Genomic DNA, 21,258 nt, shown 5'->3' with positions numbered 1-21,258 from the left:
CCTGAAGGCAGACTCCCCAGCTGCTTCAGGGCGTGGCCTGGCTACCCGTGTCCCCTCGCCTTTAGGCAGTCTCTTTCGGGCGATGGAAGCTCCCCAAATGCAGTCACCAGCCACTTCGATCAGCCGGTAGAAGCAGCCTCAGGGTGAGCACACACACTCCCCTCGCCCCTAGGCCACTTCTACCGGACGATCAAAGTGGCTGGTGACTGCATTTGGGGAGCTTCCATCGCCCGAAAGAGACTGCCCTAAAGGCGAGGGACATGGGTAGCCACGCCACGCCCTGAAGCGGCTGGGGACTCTGCCTTCAGGGAGCTTCTATCGGCTGTCGGGGTATTCTAGCTCTAGGCTACCTGCAGGGCACTCCTAAAGGCAAGTTTTCTCCCCATCCCCCACCCTTCCCCCCCATTTCTCTTCACCTCGTGTAGTTCTAACAAACAATGTGAGAAATGGCGGGGAAACGCATGGTTTAAATAGGCCTAAATTTTGGGGGCGGGGCTTAATTTCACCTCATGCCTAGAAATCATTTCCTTGGTGGAGGCCGTATTGTTGGAGAAACACGGTAGCTTGTTTCATTGTTCTTGACTTCATAGATGAGCAATATGCAGGAGGAACATTTACATGTTACTGGATTAGGTCAAAGGCTAACAGCAACCAGAAGGAAGTACGGAGGAAGAAATTTCTTTCCTTCCTTCCCCAACAGCTGGCTTAGAGCCTATATTAAAAATATTTGTAAATGTAAATTAATGATTTCTGCTTCTCTAGCATTCTTTTTTCTTATTTTCCAACTGACTGATACTTTAGTCGAATGAGGTCATCAGTGAAAGGCCTTGATTGGTGGAGAAAAACAAGAATTTGGTTGGAAAACATCACTTTAAAGAAACTGATGAGCAGATGGAAAGCAATGCCTGGGACAAGTCCAGTACCAATTTGACGGCTACAAACAGTCATGCCACACAGATACCAAATTTCAAGTCTAGAGCATTTCACTGGATCACAGAGGTATGCTTTACATCAAGAGCAATAGCACACCCCTCTATTTATTGTTGGGCATTGCCATATTTGGAGCAGAAGCTACTATAATTCAAATCTCAGAAATAAGTATCCCTATCTATTTCATTGCAACCCTCTGTTTTGCTGAGCTTGGAAGGGTGGCTGGTAGAAATCCGGTAATAAAGAATCAGAAGTGTTCAATCCATTGAGATCGTTTGGTGTTTCTTTGTTTTAGCACAGGGTTGTCAAACTCGCAACATGTTGTCATGTGACATATTGCAACTTCCCCCCCCTTCACTAAACCAAGGGGTGGGCGTGGCCAGTGCGTGACACATCCAGCCTGTGGGCTGTGAGTTAAACATCCCTGCTTTAGCAGGTGAATAAATGCCATAAGTGCATTTTAAAAGACATAAGTATTTTGGGTGAGAATACAATTGTTTAGTGTCTGTTCTCATATAACCCATAATACCTTTGCCAAGATTTTTTCAGATTAGATTAATAAAGCCTCACTCGATTTTTCATGACTGTGTTCTGCAAAGATTTTAAAGAGGAAGCATCATTTGAATCAAAAATTTACTGGTATATACAATTGGCTTTAGGTCCAGTTGCCTTTGAAAAAAAAAAAACACCTTTGGGACAACCATGAACTGGATAACTGAGAATCTTGATAGACATTTGGCTTCATGGGAGTTATTAGTCAAATCGCTTGAAAACAATTTGTACTGATTTCTGTGATGACCCAGGGTGGGATACAAAATAAACACAGTCACAAAAAACAGGTGAAGCCCTTTTTATTCCTTCACTTTACTTCCAAGCTCCAAATATCCTTGACTGGAGACAAAAAACTCCCACACAAGCAGTTATAAAAAGGAGGAAATGCCGTTTAAATGATAAAGAGTAAAAAACAACACAAACCAGGCAAGATAAGGGCTTGAAGACGTCCACAGATATCAGGACACACACTGGGAAGGATGCCAAACTCAGAGAGGAACAATAAACTAAAGATATTTCCATGCTTTGTTTCCAGCACTTGCCCGTACGCATGTCTGTCCTCTTATGCAGTTGTCACAGCTGCAGCCCATGAAGAGGATCAAGGCCCTCTCCTGCGCAGTAGATCACATCTCTCCCTTATCCTCTCCTCCCTGCGTGCCCTAGGATGGAGAGGAGTTGGGCTTGGGCCCTCCTCTGACTGCCCAACTGGACTTTGCCCTTCCCCAGCCTCCTCCACCTCAGGAGCCACACTTCCACTCCCTGTTGGCTGTTCCTCCTCTCCCTCAGAGTCAGTCTCCACCAGGAGCATGACAATTTCTGTGAATCCAAAGCACAACACCCATAGCAGAACAACTCTGATTCTGGAATAAAGCTCAGGCATGATATTCCCCTCTGAAAAAAAAATCGGGGCCAGCCAAAAGAGACCCCCCACCGCGCGCCAAGAAATCGCCCGCCCGCCGCTCGCATCGCCCGCCCCACCCGCCGCTCGCCCCGCCCGGCCGGGGTCCGCTCGCACCGCCCGGGCGATTCCCAAAAAAATCGGAATTCCGATTTTAATCGGAAAAATATCATGTCTGAAAGCTAGGGAATTCAGGAGCAACATTATCCTTGACCATTAGCAATGAGGGGACATATTCCAAACTTTTATAATTTACAAAACCTGGTTAACTGGGCCAATCTTTTTTAAAATACAAAATAAACATTGTAGGCTGGCTACACCAAATTTTAATGTAGGATAGAAAATATATACAAATCTTTGGAATAATATCCCAAATAACTAGCTTTAAGTTCAGAATTTTTGACAAAGACCAAGAAAACTGAAAAAAAGGAATTGTCTGAGACAGCATTGTCTATAATTTAAAAATTAATCATTTCCCTTTATTTTTCCACTGAAAATATTGCCATTTTCTTTATGCAGAACATTGATGCCTTGATAGTTGTGAATGCTAGATTGTTTACAGTGGAAGGCAAAGGATGAGCAATGTAATCATTAAAAATATTGTTCTGAGATTTAAACATCTAATATAGCTAAATATCTCTACTAGTTTAAATAAAAATGAACACACGAGCAATAATAATTTTAAAAAAGCCTGTGGTGGAAGATGCTGTTTCATTGTGCCATTCCAGTTACTTAAGATTTCGGAAATTTGAGGATATTTGCCTGGATAATTAGAAAAGAGCAATGTTAAGCCTTTATTGATCAAAGATAAAGAATATACCGTATATGCCGGCGTATAAGACGACCCGGCGTATAAGACGACCCCCAACATTTCCACTCAAAATATAGTTTGTTATATACTCGCCCCCTCTTCCGCCACGCCTTCCACTTTTGTACTTTTTTTTTTTTTTGAGGCACTTTTGTGCACCGTGGAAAGCGAATCCCGTGAAGCTGAAAGGAGCAGCCAGCCTTCTCCCAGCTCCCAAGGAAAGCAGGCTCGCACCGCCCGGGCTCCGCTGAGGTATCTGGCTGGGGCTGTCAGGAGTTGTTACCGCTGGCGCGGCTCCGGTCCAGCGTTGCCTCGGGAAGGGAAAGGCAAAAGGAAGAGCCGCGGCGGCGCTTGCAATGGCAGCAGCGGCTCCTGGTTTTGCCTTTCCTTCCCGAGGCAGCGGGACTGGAGCTGCGCGGAGCGCGCCAGCGGTAACAACTCCTGACAGCCCCAGCCGGATACCTCAGCGGAGCTCGGCGGTGCGAGCCTCGCTTCCTTGGGAGCTGGGAGAAGGCTGGCTGCTCCTTTCGGCTTCACGGTATTCGCTTCCACGGTGCGCAAAGTGCCTCAGCCACGGGCAGCCGCAGTGCTTCCCAATTACTATTTGCCGACCCGGCATATAAGACGACCCCCCCAATTGGAGGCATGTTTTTCAGGGCAAAAAAGTCGTCTTATACGCCGGCAAATACGGTAGTTACTTTCTGAACTATTCCATCAGTAGACATTGCCTGATTTTCTCTATGACTGAAATTTCCTGTTGCAAACCAAAAGGATTTGTGCTTGAAATAAAATAAATAAATAAATCTTTACTTTGGGTTTTGCTGATTAGACAAATTTGTTATAAAAATGACTATTAATTATGCAAAAGTAAAAGTTGAAACTGTAATATTTCTCCATTGCACTGAAGCTAATGCTTTCTTCTTTATCCTACATTTCTCTCTCCCCCATTTCTCCATTGTTTTCATTTGTATATATTTTGATGTTTAATAAAAATTATGTGTGTAAAGTAAAGATATTTTTAAAAAACATTCTCCCTTAACCTATCAGAAGCAAGCTACTTTTGTTTCAGATGGAAGCTTTCCAACTGTAGTTTGGATCCAGATGCTTCAAATTGGAGACTAAATCCTCCAATTATAGTGGATCAAATTAGTGAGGACTAACAAGTTTAATTAATTTCATCAGGTCTGCTGTAAGCTTGACCAATTCTAGGTACTCAACTGTCTCTCTTGTGCCCTGTTCCCTTTCATTTTGTTTTTATCCTTTATTCCCTTTTTCATGTGAGTTAAATAAAGCTGCTACATGAATACATGAAAATTCTAAATTTATAGTTTACTGGTTTGCTAATGTGAGCAACTAAGGGGAATGAAATATCTTCTGTAACTCAGCACACAATGTTTTTATAATCCACCAAATGCTAACCTGGGAATTGTCCCTTATTAAAATGTGCAAATTTAGCCATTATAGTATCAAGCCATTAATACAACACTCAGAAACTATATCTTAATTAGGAATATGCTTAATTATTAAACTAGTCACTATTGGTGGCAAGGAATTCTATCTAGGAAGGTGGAGTAAGAATAAATCACTTAGTTTCTCCTCTGCTGCTGTTAAGCGAGACAAACTCTGCTTTATAGTAGAAAGGAAACAGAGCAGTCTTTCCAAAACAATTAGCCTTTAAAGATCACTTCTCATTAAAAAGTAAAATTATTATTTTTGTTAGCAAATTATGAAGCTAGCAACCTTTCTGGCTTTGAGTAAGAAACTATATACTTCTCTGTAGTTATTTGTTACCACTACTTACCTTTATTTTTCTTTATGCTAAGTCTTTAGTGTTTAACTCATAAATATAGATGCTGGATAAATATTGGGATTTATAATCAAACAGAATATTCATGTGCTTACACAAAGGTGGAATTTCCAGAAGTTGAATGACAATTTCCATCATTCCCTGCCATCAGCCACACTGCCAGATAGAATTCTGATCCAAGTACATTACATAATTTAGATAAACTTTCTCTGTACTGAGTAGAAATTTGACTAAATGCATACCTTAATAAAAGAGTCTACTTGCTTAGCTGTAATACTGTGTATTTTCTCAAGGTCTTGTACCTATAAAAAGAAAAAAAAGATATAATAAGGTATGACCCATCAATTAGATTGGGCAAAAAATATTAACTATATGATCCTCAGAACTCTTCCTTATACAGGTATCCCACAGCCTACGCTCAACTGAGCCCAAAATTTCCATTGTCAATGGAGGCTTTTATATAAATAAGTTTTGCCTCATTTTACAACTTTTTCCCCCCAGAGTTGTTAAGCAAACCATTGCAATTGTTGAGAGAATCATGAAGTTGTTAAGTGAATCTGGCTTTCCCCATTGACTTTGCTTGTTGGAAGCCAGCTGGGAAATTTACAAATGGTGATCACATGACCCCAGGGATACTGCAATTATCAATTCATGCCAGTTGCCAAGCGTGTGAATTTTGGTCACATGATCATGAGGATGCTGCAATCTGTGTGAAAACCTATGATAAATCATTTTTAATGTCATTATAACTTCAAACAGTAACTAAATGAATGGTTAAACAAGTAATTGAGGACTTGTATAGTGCCACCAAAATAATCAAGTTGTGGTAGCAAAATTGTCTTTGCTTCTTGCAATGTAATATCAGTAAAAGGATATAAATTATACTAGAGGCTAACATATCTATCACCTATCTTCGGTGCAACATTTCCATGCCCTTCATCGTCTTCAAAGGTGAGGAGGAGGAGGAATTGGGAAGGATTACAAAATACCCAGATTTGCAAAGAAAGATTGCAAACATTTAAAAGAAATCAAGAACAGTACTATTATTATTGGGGCATAAAGTACAATACCATGAGGATTTTGAATCTGGATTGTCTACATTTTGAACAATTTACAGCAGGCTAACTATAAATAGTCCTGTTGAACATCACATACTTAAGCAGATATCATTTTTATGATTTTCACGCCCCAAACAAACAAAACTGGCACACAATGGCTGAAACACATTAATGGAATTGGATTGTTATTTTAAAAAAGTGTGGAGCTCACATGATAAAAAGTTGCTTGACTTAAGTGAGAAATTAGGGGGTCAGCAATATGTCCCAAATAAACTCTACCCTCTGAGATCACCAACCTTGTGAAAAGATCCATAATTTTCTCTCCAGCTCACAATGAGCTCTGCTTTCTTCTTGCCAATGAGGTGTAGGTCCATAAGATCCTTCACGGAACCCGAGTTCATGAGGGACAGGATTTTAGCTTTGCTGTGAGCCAGCTGATCTGGACGGATCTCCACCTCCCACTTGGAGGGAGCCTTGTTTTCAGAGTCACACTCTTGAATCTGAAGAACGAATATGGAAATGGAGAGACCAATGTGACTGCCTTTTAAAACCAACCCCCTTTATATAGCAATTTATCAACTCCCACCTCCTATTAATATTGACGAGAATCATGGCAAAGAAATTATTGTCTAAGTTATGAGATCTGCTCAGAGCTTTTACCGAAAAGACCGATTATCTACTGGTCCCATCAATTTGCCTACATCAGAATCCACTGTGGAATCAAACGCAGGATCTCAAAACCAAGAATCAAGGCTCACAAAGTTATTGTTGATTCAGTCTGCGCTGGAATAATTCCCTCCAGAAAATAATGGGAGAGTTTGGGAAACACCTGATAAGAGGACTTCCACAGACAAAAGGATGCATTTATACATTTCAGGAAAGGAGAAGATAGTTAATGTGCATAGGTAAATTATGCATATCTATTAGCTATTCAGGGGTAAGAGATGATGTAAACATAAATATTCATAATTAGCAAGCCTCAAGTTACCTCCCCACCCATCCACTGTTAACTACCCTCAAGAGTTATTGTCTTAATAAAAAGAAACATATTAGTTATATTCATGTAGCAGTTTTGATAAATTATACTGCAAAAAAGATTTCAAGTTGTGCCCAACTAGGACACAAAGTTTCCATCTTCCGAATATGCTCCCACTCTTCCCAAACTGTCCTTTCCTCACAACTGTTAGTTATCTATTGACCTTCAATGATAAACAGATTAACACAGTTGGAAGGGACCTTGTAGGTCATCTAGTCCAACCCCCCCCACCCAAGCGGGAGACCCTACACCATTTCTGACAAATGGCAGTCCAATCTCTTCTTGAAAGTCTCAAGTGATGATGCTCCCACAACTTCCGAGGGCAACTTCTGTTCCATTGGTTAATTGTTCTCACTGTCAGAAAGTTTCTCCTTATTTCCAGGTTAAATCTCTCCTTGTCCAATTTCCATTCATTATTCCTTGTCTGCCTTCAGGTGGTTTAGAAAAAAGGCCTCTCTCTGTGGCAGCCCCTCAGATATTGGAAGACTGCTATCATGCCTCCCCTGATCCTTCTCTTCACTAGACCAGCCAAGCCCAGTTCCTGCAACTGTTCACCGTATGTTTTAGCCTCCAATCCCCTAATCATCCTGGTTGCTCTTCTCTGTACTTTTTCTTGAGTCTCAACATCTTTTTTAAAATGTGGTGACTAAAACTGGATGCAGTACTCTAGGTGTGGTCTTACTAAGGCTTTATAGACTGGTATTAGTACTTCACTTGATCACTTAGCAAGAAAAACCATATAGACTGGGTGAAACCAGGCTCAATAGCAGTAACTGTGAGAGGGATCTTGGAGTCTTAATGGATAACCAGCTAAATATGAGCCAGCAGTGTGCAGCCGCCGCCAAAAAAGCTAATGCAATCCTAAGTTGCATTTGGTTTTTCTTGCCTAAATGTAGAACCTTATTTTTTTCACCATTGAATTTCATTTTGTTAGATAGCACCCAATGCTGACGTCTGTCAAGATCATTTTGTATCTCTCAACTTTCTTCTGGAGTGTTGGCTATTCCTGCCAGCTTGGTGTTGGTCTGCAAATTTGATGAGTTCCTCATCTATGGAGAACATAGGCTTCCAACTGACAGGTTGAAATATCTTCCCAGGAGATACCTCTGTTCTGGTATTTTTATAAGTTATCTTAAAAAGTGTGATACGTATAGCAAATTGGCTGGAAAAAATTCTGCTACTCTTCCTGTTCTTCACCAAAATGCAGCCAAACCTATTTACCCACCTTCTTCTTTCGGCCTCTAGTCTTCTGTTTCTTAATAACGCTCTCCTCTTTTTCCTGACTCTTAACAGGTGTCCGCACTGGAGAAGAAAAGAAAACAAATTAGGACTTTGCAACACAGGAAAAAAGGAAGGCCTGACTTCAAAAACCTTTCCAACCTTCTCACCTTGTTGGAGGGGCAATACTGTGGCCTGTTTTCGGGGGTTTGCAGCTTGAAGGAAAAGTGCACCTTTGTTCTTCAGAGTCTGGGCTTCCATTTCTATCTGCTTTTCTTTAACTCTCTAGAAGAAGCAAGGGCAAAATAAGTGCTAATTTAAGGTTTAGTGGGGAAAGGGAAAAAAGCTTTTGTGGAAAAGAAAAGACTATTATTGGACTAATAGTTCAACCATGATCTTATGGCAGTCAATCATCACCTCTATTGTTATGAACCTCTCTCCTTTCAACCCACGACATAGAATTTATTTAACAGCATCTGCCATGTTCTCCTTGGGATTACCTGCTCTATCAACAGTAAATACCTGCCTTTTATATTTCTCTCTTTACCATTCCATTAAAATGGAACTGGGCCCATGCATCTCTGGTTCATTGGCCTCCATTTTGCCCTTCCTCCAAGTCTACGGTCTTACCAACCTTTTGCTTTTAAGCAGGGGTGGGATCCGACAGGGTTCGGTCATTTATGAGGTTCGATAATTTACGATGGGCTTCCCTGCATGCTGCGGTCATCAGCATGCTGCGTGCAGAAAAGCAGCCTTTCAAAAAGCCCTTTTTTCCTGCTTTTTTAACTGCAGCTGTGTCTCGGACGGCAGCTGAAGTTGAAAAAAATCAGGAAATAAAGGTCAGGTAAGAGCCCAGGTGGGCAAAAACATCAGCAGACATAGAACCGGTTCTATGTCTGCTGCTCTTCAGAGCTATCGGTTCTACAGAGGTGGACAGAACTGGTAGAAACCCACCCCTGCTTTTAAGTGTTTCTCTCCTTTATTGCTTCTTGTGAACATGAAGAGCACCTTGTGGTTTCTACAGAAAAAGTATGGTGTGAACAGGACAGGATCAACACAGCAGAAATCAGAATATTCAGTTTTAATTTTTTTACCACTTTGAAGTCCAATATCTGCCATTCCTACAACACTGAGTAATTCGGGAAGGAATTCTGGGTCTCATAACTTCCAAGAAAGAAGAACTTCTACCATAACAGGAGAGACAGACACTGCAATAGACACTCTGTTCAGGATCAGAACAGAGCAAATATTTACATAATTCTACTCTTTAAGAAGTAGCTCATTGGTCAAGACTAATGGGAGATTCAATCCTGTCTAGAGCATGGATTGCTAACCTTTTGGACCTCAGGGACCACCAAATTTAAAAGACTAATGGGAGATTCAATTTTAAATTTCCAGGGACCAATCGGTTCTGTAGGCGTGGCCTAATTTGTGGGTGTGGCTTGGTGGTCATGTGACTGCCTTGTATGTAAATATTATCAATATTTATATAAATACTGAATTTTTTTTATAAAAAAAGAGCAACTTTTACCCAAAATCAGGCAAAGCAGGCAGGCAGATTGAGTTGCTCACAGAATCATTCAGAGATCTATTTATCTGCCATCGGCTACCTGAGTGTGTCACATAAAATTTGCTTGCCGTGAGTCTGCACTGAATAGAACCTTCAGTCCTAAGGGAGGTTTGGCTGTGCTTAAAAGCAGAGCTGAAGATCTAAAGACTAGCTAGAAAGCAAGAAATCCAACCATTTCCGGCTTCCTAGCTAATCTAAATCTCTGCACAGCAGAACAGATGATGGTCGGGGGGAAAAAAAAGGAAAAAGCAATTTAGCAGGCCGGGTAAGGAGTGAGTGGGCGGGGAGGGTTCCCGCGGGCCATGTGGGCTGTGCAGCCTTGTGTTCCTGCGTAGCCTGGATTAATTGCTTTGAGGGGTGCTCTGGGGCCCACCCAAAATTTTCTCCTGGCCCACTGGTTGGCAACTGCTGGTCTAGAGGTATCATTGGTTTAAGGCTAGCATGATATAGATGACTGGATGGGTGAGGAAGGTAACATAATAACAAAAAAAAAAAAAAAGGAGTCTCTGTGGCGCAGTGGTTAGTGCAGAACTGCAAGCTACTTCTGCAGCCAGCTATCTACAGTTGGCAGTTCAAATCCCACCAGGCTCAAGGTTGACTCAGCCTTCCATCCTTTGAAGGTGGGTAAAATGAGGACCCAAATTGTTGGGGACAAGAGGCTGACTCTGTAAACTGCTTAGAGAGGGCTCTGAAGCACTGTGAAGTGGTATATAAGTCTAAGTGCTATTGCTATAATATATTCTGCGAGGCTGTTGGAACCAATACATTTACATTCTATCTTTCTCAGAGGAAAGTCTTTGTAGCTAACTTCCTTTGTAGCCGGCAAAAAGAAGTGATGACAAAAGAGAAAAAAGAGTAATTATCAGACAAAATGCTTAGGGTTTCATATTTTCCATCAAATGAATCAATTTGTGATTCGCATATAGGCTTTGAAGACAATACACATTTCTTTTAAAAAGCTTCAGCTCAGCAGAAGTATTCCTAGCTGTATAAAACAGGAAATAAGTGCCTCAGTTTAGAGGCTATGTTAAACTCTGCTCAATTTTCAGCATGGATGAATTTTATTTTAAAAAAATAAAGCCCAGCATTCTTCTAAAAAACTGACTGGGTTAATGAGGGCCAGTTTTTTAATCAACCGAAACACTTTTTAACTAATTAATCTGAGAATCCAACTACATGTTGCATTCCTATTATCGTAGCTTGGTACTCAATAATTGGTGCCAGGAGTATCAAAAATGAGTATCAAAATTTTTTTCCAGGAAGGAATAATGCAGTGAGTCATGCCGATAAGTTCTAGCTTGTGGGTTGAGTACCAAATTCAATGAGTTTCAAAGCAGTTGAGTACCAAGGTACCATTTTACTTATTCACATCAAAAAAGAGCAACGGAAGCACAACGGACAGACCTTCAGCTCACGGCGTGTCTCATCCAGGAGTTTCAGGACATTCAGGCGCTCCCTGCGTGGTGTGTTGAGCAGAGGTAACGTGGAGCTCCCGGCCTTTTCTTTCTCTAGGGCCTCTAATCGTAGCAGCCGTTCAGCCAAAGTGGGGTCAAGATTCTCAAGAGGCAGCAAAGAACTGGTAAAGAACAAGACCAGCTCCGTGTCAGGTTCTGTCTCACTCTTCCAATACATCAGACAGAACAACAATCCCTCCTTAGTGCAGCATTTGGGAGGTGGCTTGACTCTGTGGCATGAAAGAACCGGGCTGCACCAAAAACCTGGTGACTCACCTGAGTGGCTTCTCTTCAGATGGTCCTGGCTGGACTTGTAGGCAAGGTCTCTTGGCCTCAGGGCCTGCATCGCTGAAGCTAGGACAAGGCCTCTTGCCATCTGTGGGAAGAAGAGGATTAGCTGACTTTGCCCAGCAGTCACGGTTTACGGATCGTTCTCAACTGACCATTCATTTAATGGGTGTTTAAAGTTACAATGGCACCAAAAAAGTGACACAACTTTTTTACATGACTGTTGCAGTGTCCCGTAATCAAAATTTGGGCGCTTGGCAACTGGTTCATATTTATGATGGTTGCAGTATGAGATTGTCTTTTGCGACCTTCTGACTAGCAACGTCAATGGGGAAACCAGATTGATTTAACATCTCTTGTTACTAACTTAACAATTGAAGTTATTCGTTTAAGAAGTGGGGCAGGAAAGATTATAAAACGGGGCAAAAACTCACTTAAGAACTCTCTTGCTTAGCAACAGAAATTTTGGGCTCAACTGTGTATTCAAGTCAATTCAGATCCTGCCATTGCTTGACAGGCTGATCCATTAAAACTAATCACTTAGGCTTGCTTTGTACAATTCTGTAGGCTAAAACTAGCTGGCTTGTTTGTGACTCAGTGCATTGTCAGAACATAGCTATTTGTTTATCTGATATAAAAATAAAATTATCAAAACCCGTCTCTTCCCTTCAGTCTTAGCATTAACATTCTAGAGCAGGGGTCCTCAAACCTGGCAATTTTAAGACTTGTGGACTTCAACTCCCAGAATTCTGGGAGTTGAGTCCACAAGTCTTAAAGTTGCCAAGGTTGGAGACCTCTGTTCTAGAGTAGCAATTCCGACTGAGAAATGCTACTCTAGAGTGTTAATGCTAAGACTAAAGAAAGATCCCCCCTCCCCAAAATGGAAGGTAAAATTAAGCCAGCCCTCCTCCCCTTTCATGAACTCACCTGAGAGAGATGTTCCTGCTTCTGCTTGGTTGCTCAGAGTTTCAGTTTCCCCGGGCTTTGCTGGTTTCCTACTACCTATATAAGGTTTAGATTTGATTAACTTTTTTTTTTGTCCCTGAACCTTTTGAAACATTTTCTTCTTCTTTATTACATCCATTAGGAACTTGTGTAAACTCAACTGTTTTTCAACCTTAGCAACTTCAAGGTATGTGGACTTCAGCTCCCAGAATTCTCCAGCCAGCATGGCTGGTCTAGACCTTGGGAAATATGTTCTAGAATATAGGTGCCATGATGAAGTGGTCTGGTTCTACACTACCACCACTTGGTTAGCCTTTCTGGGTAGAGCAATTAACACAAATATATTCTCATTTAATTTAATTACGAAAAGTTCCAGTACGGAAGGTCATGAAGCAGCCTTTGGTGCCTTCAGAAATGTCAAACTTCAAGAATTCCCGACGCTTTTTCCCAAAGCCCAGATCTCATAATTCCTGACTTACCAGTTTGTAGTAGGGCTTTCTGGGTGAAGGGTTTATTCACAATTTGTTTGGACTTGGCAGCAAAGTTGAGGCTTGTGACCGTGTCAAAATAATACTTCTTCTCTGGAGCAATGTTTGCAATAATCAGGCTGTGGGCACTGCCTCCCAGAGAGTCCTAGAGGAAAGGGAGATTCCAGGGGAAAGGTCAGTCCCTGATGCCAACTCCTTCCCACCCCAAGGAAGGAAGGAAAAAAAAGAAAGAAAAAGAAAAGAACCCCAATTACCTGCAGCAGACGGGTCAGCTTGCTGTCTCTATAGGGAACCCGAGGCAAACCCTGATTAAGGGCATCAACCACCTTGCTGAGCACAAAGAGGGAGCTATTGATGGCTCCGCTCTCTTTCAGGCGTAGGCCTTTGTTGCCCGTTCGCCGGTTGTCCTCGGAGCCTGCTAAGTCGATGAGGCAAAGCTTTGCAGTCTGGTGAGAATATGTGAGCCAGTCCTGGACCCGGTTCACCAGAACCAGCAATACAGTATGACTGCGGCTGGAGCGCTGGTTCAACTGAGTCGATGCCACCGTTCGCTTTCTGCTCGCGGGCAGGAAATGTCTTTCAAAGTCTGCAAAATTAGTGATCTCTTTCTGGGTCAAGTCTGGTACCAGGATGTTGTGGTTACGATCCTCTCGGATAGGTAGGTCTCGGAGAGAGGGCTGAAGAAGGTCCAAAACCTGAGGAATGGAGGAAAAATGGATGGTGGATGTGGAATTTCAACTCCCACTTCCCAACTCTTGTCCCCCCCAAAAAAATAAAAAAATAAACTGATGCATCCCAGCAAGAACATTTTTCCCAAGGTGAGCAATCTGGGCACTGACTTTTAAGTTGTTTAAAATACTTTTTCAAATCTCATTTCTTAAATGGCAGGATCTTGAATCAATACTACATTGGTTTCTTTTTTCCCTCTTAAGACACTCATTTCAGTCCTCGATCAAATGGGCTTTTCAGGTATAAGAGGCTTTTTCCCCTTAACACTCTGTTAGATTTCTGTTGTTGCCATGAGAACCGCCATCCTTCAGCACTAACATTAGAGCTGGACTGATGATAGCTGGAACCCAGCAAAAGCTTGAGAGCTACGCATTCTCACGCCTTCTTCTCTGCAGTCTTTTCTTCATATGTGTCAGGTGCAGGAAATCAGGAGCCAAGAGAGAATTCAAAAGTACTATGAGATTATTTCCTGCTACCTATTCGCAGGAATCTGATCTAGTAACAGTCAGGGCAAATTGGTGCCAGATAACACATTTCAAGGGGGAGCTGGTCTCAGATCTCTTATGGAGTGTAGTGACTCTAAACTGATGTGTTTGATGCTCTCAAGCTCAGCCAACCCTGTCATCTCCTACACGTCCTCTGTTTTATCCTTTCACCTCATTCACTCTCTGGAGCCATTAGCTTTCTTTTGCCTTCCTCTAGTCTAGTCCTTAAGCTTATGGGGTTTTTTTTCCCTTTCTCCTTTACAAGTGCTCCCTTGCTCCCTGCTCCTTCCAAATAGTCATGCCTCCGTTCTCCATCAATCTTGGGAATTGAAATAATTCCAGCCAGGGACAGTATAGAACAGTGATGGCTAACCTTTTTGTCATCGTGTGCTGAAAGCGCGCGTGTGCGCCTGCACCCATAATGCAATGTGCATGCGACCCCGTCCTGCTCACCCCGCCCCGTGCATGTGTGCAGGATCCCCCCGTGCTTCCCCCATGTGTGGCAGATACCCAAAAATCAGCTGGCTGGTGGGAGGCGCATGCGCAGTGGAACTGAGCTTGCATGCCCGCAGATGGCTCTGTGTGCCACTATAGAATATTGGGGGGGGGCATCAGGGCATAGAGACATCTCTGGGGGAGCCCTGGAACAGCGGGAGTATGATGATTCCTCCACGTCTCCCTCGGGGGAGAATGAGAGCATTCCTGACATATCCAGTATTGCTGACCCTGAACTGCAGCTCACAGGCCAATGTGGAGGAGGGGAGGAGCTACCAGCCTTGGTGGATACTAGAGCAGGGGTCTCCAACCTTGGCAACTTTAAGTCTGGAGGACTTCAATTTCCAAAATTCTCCAGCCAGCTTTGCTGGGAAGTGAAGTTCTCCAGACTCAAAGTTGCCAAGGTTGGAGACCCCTGTACTACAGTATGTGGGCAGAGAGGTGGAGATCTGCCAGATGGATGGGGGAAAGGCCCCACCCCTCTTAATGGGTTGCGCCGGGAGGAGCTATTTAGCATTGCAGGTGGAGGAAGCCATTGCTGGAAGCAATGTGTATGAGTCATGGCCAGGCGGCTTTTTGTGTTTCTGGAACTCTGCAGCTCGTGGATTTAGGGTTATTCAGTTGTGCAGAGCGTTTATGTTCGTGTTTGGAGCAGCCGGTTATATGTCAGGTGGATTAATTGGCCATTGCCTGGAACGTTGGTCTGGGGCTTGTTCATGGCTAGCTTTGTTGAAAACGACCTCCTGAACTCCTGGTTTATAATAACATTGTAGACTCCCTGGCTCTCAATGTACAAGCACCAATATGCTAAATAAATAAATAAATTTATTCTTAAGTTTACTTCTTGGGGGAGAGAGGGATAGGCAAAGTTACCAGAAAAGAATGGAAATGCAAGGAACACCAGAAATTGTGTCTGAATGCCTAACTCCACTCCGTCTATACTCTGACTCCCCCTGCCACTTGCTTCAGTTCCCCCCATCTGTTCAAATAGCCTTGATTGAAAGTAGAAAAAGATTGTCCAGCGCTTCCTATACCAATCAATAAACAAGAGGTAGTGTTTATAGTCAACACATTTTTCCATTAAAAGGAGTGATAAATCCCAAGTGCTGCATGAAAAGGAATGAAAGCCTACATTGCACCCATCAACAGAATCTTTGGCTATGATCAGTTGGCCATGCTTTCTCCATCAGATCTGGCTTCTTATTCCCATAATTTAAATCCCCCCCCCCACAAATCCCACCATTCTGCACCATTATTCTTACTGGGCTCAATTTCCCCTTTGTACAATTGTGTAAATCACACATTTTTACCTTTTCTTGATAGATTTCCAGATAGGACATAGAGACGGAGTATTTGCATTTATCTTCTGAAGCATCCCTCGTCATCTGCAAGACATCTCGAACAGCTCGAGGGATCACTCCTGGGTGATCTGGATTTCCTAGCATGGTGTGTGTCTTGCCTATGATTTGGCAGGAGACAAAATGAGAACAATATAGCATTATCTACTTTTAGCCCAGTTCTTTCCCCCAGATGACCCTGACGGCTGTGGGTTCATTTGGTTTCTTTGTAGCACTGCCTTATATTCACCTGCTCCAGTTGGTCCATAAGCCAATATGCTAGCATTCTGCCCCTTTAGTAGATGGTGTAAGAGAGGCTGAACTGACCCCATGTAGACATCTTGTTGGGTGGCTGCCTCACCATAAAACGCATCAAACCTAGTGAAGAATATATGAATGTGAAAGGAAGGCAGGACAGAGGCTTACTGGGTTCTCTGAATTTTTTCTTTAGCAGTCTTGAAAAATGGACACTTTATTATTTATACCCTGCCTTTATTATTTTTTTAATAACTCGAGGCAGTGAACATACTCCTTGAATGTGGACGCTTTCTCCCTTCTATTTTCCCCACAACAATCCTGGGAGATGGGTTGAGCTGAGAGAATGGGCCAAAGTCATCCAACCGGATCTCATTTCTGAGGCAGAACTAGAACTCAGCGTCTCCGGGTATCTTAACCCACTAGCTCAGACTAATTTTGTCCATACAATGCATTCCATTAGTTCATTCCCATAATACATGCATGTAAAGAGGCTAATCATTAAAAAGTAGCATGACCCAGAAGAACAAGCATCTGTCATTGCTCATGTAGCATAGGCACCCCAAGAGTCCCTACCCAACTTACCTATATTTCATAGTCTCCATCTCATTTCTCCAGTTGAGAATTTCCAAGGAGTGGGAGTCCACACCTCGTACACATGGAGCTTCCTGACCATGTCCAGTTCCCACGGCTGGACGTAGCCGTACACAAACCTGTACTTGCTCTGAGGCATTATCAGAGCGGTGGAAGTCAGCCCGGCTTAATCGCTGATTAGTTGTCATGATTACCTATTGGGGAGAGGGGGGAGAGATACAGAATGGAACAAATATATTAGTCAATGTATATGCTACAATATGGGAGGACTAACAAAAGAGAATGGCATCTTTTTTTAAAAAAAGTGTTAACACATGGCTTATGGTCACACATTCACAGCCCTGGAAACCTGCCACGCTCAAATCACCTTGAACTCAACACTGAGGCAAAACTGGTTTCTTTAATACAGTGGCCTTCAACCTTTTGGGCACCAAGGATTGGTTTTCTGTGGAGAGGTTTTCCCATGGACCAGAGGGGGCATAGTTTCACATGCTGCCTGCATCCCATGGATGGGGCTTCACTTGTTTGCGCAGCCTGGTTTGTGGCATGCCACGGCCCACAGCCAGTCCACGGAATCCCTGCTTTAGAATACACGGAAACCCAATGAATTTAAAATAACAGCAAACTTTATTGGTTACAATTGTTATAAAAGACCCCCAATAAAAACAGGAGACAACAATACAATAAAATAATTCTTACTTTTAGAATCAGAGGTTTATTTCATGAGCCATTTGGAACTATTGGAAGAAATATCCTTCTGGGTTCAGTTCCAAGACACTGGAAACATGGAGGCTGTTTGGAAGGTGGTTTAATGATGGACAGCAGGACCACATGGCTTGAAGCTCCAGAGCGAAAAGGAAGAATGATCACATGTTTCAAGGTGAAGGAAGAGATCAAGAAAGGACTGATATGCTGAGAGTGCCTGGGTTTTATAACCTTTGTTGGGATTTGAATTGGAGCTTGTTTCTAATTGGTTGTCAGACTCCCCTGGGGCCATGCAGGGGCAATTCTGTAAGCTTCTCCTGAGTTCCAGGCTTGGTTGAGCCTTGCTGGATGATGCACTGAAAGGGCTTTGGGCAATTGCTATGGTTTTATCTGGAGATCTTGGTTATGTAAAGTATTCTGGCCCAGGCCTTAATGGCCCACCCATTAACAAAGGTGGGGGTGAGCTTCTGCTTCTGAGGTGAGTTTCTGCTTCTAATTTCTACTCTTTTTAGAAAAAATATTCTGCCTTTTTAATATTTCCTAGGCTATTTCAGTTTTCTAGGAGAGGGGTGGGTGCTAACTTCCTCCAGAACACGAATAGCTAACATATCAATACAATCTTACAGCATTACTTAAATCAATAACCCATTGCAAGGAGGTCCAGAGATAGCAGCTAGGTCCAGCTAACGTCAGTGGACATGATTTGAGACCCATCTTTTTTTATACCTTTCTTCTGATAGCCCCTCAGTAAATGGAATTTTACTGGAGTTACTTCCTTGTTCCCTCATACTGATCGTCAGTTAACACATACTTGCATGTACATGTGAAATCTACTATCTGCTACTTTCAGTTCCCTATTTCCCAGTGTCCAGGATATTCTTAGTCCATAGCTCCTGAAACTAATTACTTTGTAGATACATGTTGCAAAATAGCACTAGCACAGCAGATTACAAATATGCTTCTGAAATCATTTTAGCCAGCACTTTAATATATCATTTCATTTTGGGCCTCTAATTAAACTGAGGCCTACATGATTGAAGCAAGCCCAAGGCCCAGTCCTTCTCCTCTCACACAGTGTATGTCTATTTGCTCTTTCATATAAGTACACACTCATTAATCCACTCTTACCCACATGCCCAACTAGGCTGGCAGGCATTAGCCAAAGGGATAGAAGCTGCCAACTCTGGGTCCAAAGACAATTCCAAGAGTGGGCAGACTTCAGGACCGCTTTTATCTCCCAAAGTCCTTGCTTTGTATTGATGGAACTTGGGGAGAGGTTTCCCATGTGCTCAGGCTGAATTTTTGTCTGATTCCGGTGACATTTTCCCCTTTGTTTCCATAACAACTTGGTTCCTTCTTAACTACTCTGTCTGAGGGAGCTTTTCCTAAGTTTTGTCCCACTGTTTACTTACCATTATAATAATCATCATTAGGTATAGCAACTTTAGTCTACTTTAGTTTGGTTTACTTTATTGTCATTGCACCTCATACAACAAAATCAAACACCATCTTCAGTGCACATCATGACCATGAGCATGAAAATAAACACAAACACACATCCTTCAACCTTCACACATTGAATTGGAAACCCCTGACACCACACCAACACTGCACTATACAGAAGAATTCAAAAGAGCTACTGCCCTGGGATAGAAGCTGTTTTTCAGCCTATTTGTCCTTGTTTTTATTATTCTGTACTGTCTGCCAGATGATAATAGTTCAAAAAAGGGTTCCCAGGATGAGATGGATCTTTGAGAATGTTTTGAACTTTCTTAAGGCAGCGGGAGCTATAAGCTCTTCCAAAGAGGGGAGAGGCCAACCAATGATCTTCTGGGCAATGACATTAACCCTCTGGAGTGCTTTCCTACCTGCCACTGTGCAATTGGCAAACCATACAGAGGTGCAGTATGTTAAAATGCTCTCTATGGTGCAGCGGTAGAAGGTCACCAGCAGTTTCTCATTCAGTTGTTGTTTTCTGAGAAGTCTCAGGTAGTATAATCTCTGCTGGGCCCTTTTGACCAGGGCTGCAATGAGGGCACCCCAGGTCGGGTCGTCTTTTATGATAACACCCAGAAACTTAAAATTGGCCACTTGCTCCACTTGGTCTCCATTGATAAGCAAGGGCTGGATGTCTGGTCTGTTCCTTCTATAACCCACTATAAGCTCCTTGGTCTTATTGGTGTTGAGGACCAAGTTGTCTCCACACCACAAAAGCAACCGGCAGACTCATTCTGCCCCCCCATAAGTCCCACCACTATTGTATCATCTGCAAATTTAGCAATTTTACAAAACCATAAACAGATTTTAAAGGTTAAAGCCTTGTCTTCCAAAAACAACTGAAATTATTCTTATTTATCTTGACATTTATTGGACAATTCTATCAAAACTAGAGTGCCTTTTCACTTTCCTGTTGTTTCCTTAGGGGAAAAATAGTGTTTAACATGTTTTATTGTGATTTTAAGGCATCCCTCCCCCATAACTATCTTTAAAGTAAGAATCACAGAAATAAAATTCCATTATTCATGGGTATTAACCTATTCAGAATTTAACATCAATACTAAAGTGTTTTATTACAGTTTGGTCGAAAAAACACATCTTTTTCAAATAATTAATTGAAATTGTTATTGAACTTACAATCATACATTTCCATAGAAGCATCCTATGGTATGGGTAGGGGTATTATAAGTAATCGAGGAAAAGGAAACATGCATTTAGAAAAAAATCGACTGGCGATCAATCTTTCATCAAGCTGCTTAATGGAATTTAAGGAACTGCCTTCATTTTGGACGCAAAAATCCCTCTGATGTCGGATCGAAGCCCTATTTTGCAAGGACACTTTTACTTGGACTTGGATTTCTTTCTTAGCATCTATAATGGGATTTGCTTCCAAATGCCAGTTTCAAAAAAATTAAGTATCCCATCCATACATTGCACCCACCTTTATCAAGCCAGTGCACAAGCCGGATCCTGATCTTCGTTTGTATTTGGCGCTAACGGGAAGCAGACCAATGGGAGAAAAGAAAGAAAACAAGCGGTTGCCTTCTGCGCGTGCGCACCGCTCATTCGAATGTGCCAAGCTCTAGAACAATGGGAAAGGATGGGGGTGGGAAGAGAACAGAAATTTGCGCACGCGCACTGGAACAAAAGGACGTTTTGAAGATTTAAATTCGGAACGGAAGTACTACATAGGGCGTGGGAGGCACGTGACGTAAACTCATTTTTAATAAACACCTATTTGACATTGAACGAATTCTCAACAGATCTCTAGAATTTTTTTTTTGTATTGCCGAAACCTTAGATAACTTATCTTCTATTTGAATGTTAATTTCGCACACCAATGTTAAAGAGCTGCAGCCGCGCCTTCTTCCACTTTTCCTTATATATTTTTAAATGTCCAGGCTATTTTTTTTTAGTCACTCGTAATAGTTTTTAAATCTCTAATTTTGTATGAAAACATAGGAAAGTAAATAACACTTGAAATTTACAAAATGGTTGTTAGGGAGACCGGACATAACCCGATTTTTACAAGAGGGATAGCGCACGCGCAATGCACCACCCAAGCGAGTCGCGCGTTCCAGCCTTTCTTTCTAACGCTCAGGGGGCGGG

The 21,258-nt window shown here is 42.3% G+C and overlaps 1 protein-coding gene and 1 long non-coding RNA gene across 3 annotated transcripts; one reads left to right on the top strand and one right to left on the bottom strand.

Moving 5' to 3' along the window:
* The first annotated feature begins 110 nt into the window (after positions 1-110).
* Positions 111-8,885, top strand: LOC148129304 (uncharacterized). The gene is made up of 2 exons (XR_015745567.1): positions 111-999; positions 8,383-8,885. It is a non-coding gene; the product is annotated as an uncharacterized LOC148129304 (long non-coding RNA).
* KIF22 (kinesin family member 22) lies at positions 2,690-21,206 on the bottom strand. Of its 2 annotated transcripts, XM_087944986.1 has the most exons (15): positions 20,591-20,723; positions 17,647-17,789; positions 16,939-17,141; positions 16,349-16,476; positions 16,072-16,220; positions 13,307-13,747; positions 13,044-13,197; positions 12,547-12,621; positions 11,608-11,707; positions 11,282-11,453; positions 8,478-8,592; positions 8,315-8,391; positions 6,350-6,553; positions 5,238-5,297; positions 2,690-3,142 (listed from the first exon to the last, which is right to left on the bottom strand). In XM_087944986.1, the coding sequence occupies exons 3-15, from the start codon at positions 17,133-17,135 to the stop codon at positions 3,113-3,115; spliced, it is 1,902 nt and encodes a 633-aa protein (XP_087801112.1). In that variant the 5' UTR covers positions 17,136-17,141; positions 17,647-17,789; positions 20,591-20,723; the 3' UTR covers positions 2,690-3,112. The 2 variants fall into 2 exon arrangements, with proteins under 2 accessions (XP_087801112.1, XP_026538133.1); XM_026682348.2 differs by lacking the exon at positions 17,647-17,789 and having other exon boundaries at positions 20,591-21,206.
* Between the last annotated feature and the right edge of the window lie 52 nt (positions 21,207-21,258).

The sequence above is a fragment of the Notechis scutatus genome, chromosome Z (genome assembly GCF_049901735.1).
Source record: "Notechis scutatus isolate UNSWTSFEM ecotype Mainland chromosome Z, rNotScu1.2, whole genome shotgun sequence".
Lineage (NCBI taxonomy): Eukaryota > Metazoa > Chordata > Lepidosauria > Squamata > Elapidae > Notechis > Notechis scutatus.
The sequence above is the reverse complement of the archived record's forward strand: the minus strand, read 5'-3'. Positions and strand labels throughout refer to the sequence as shown.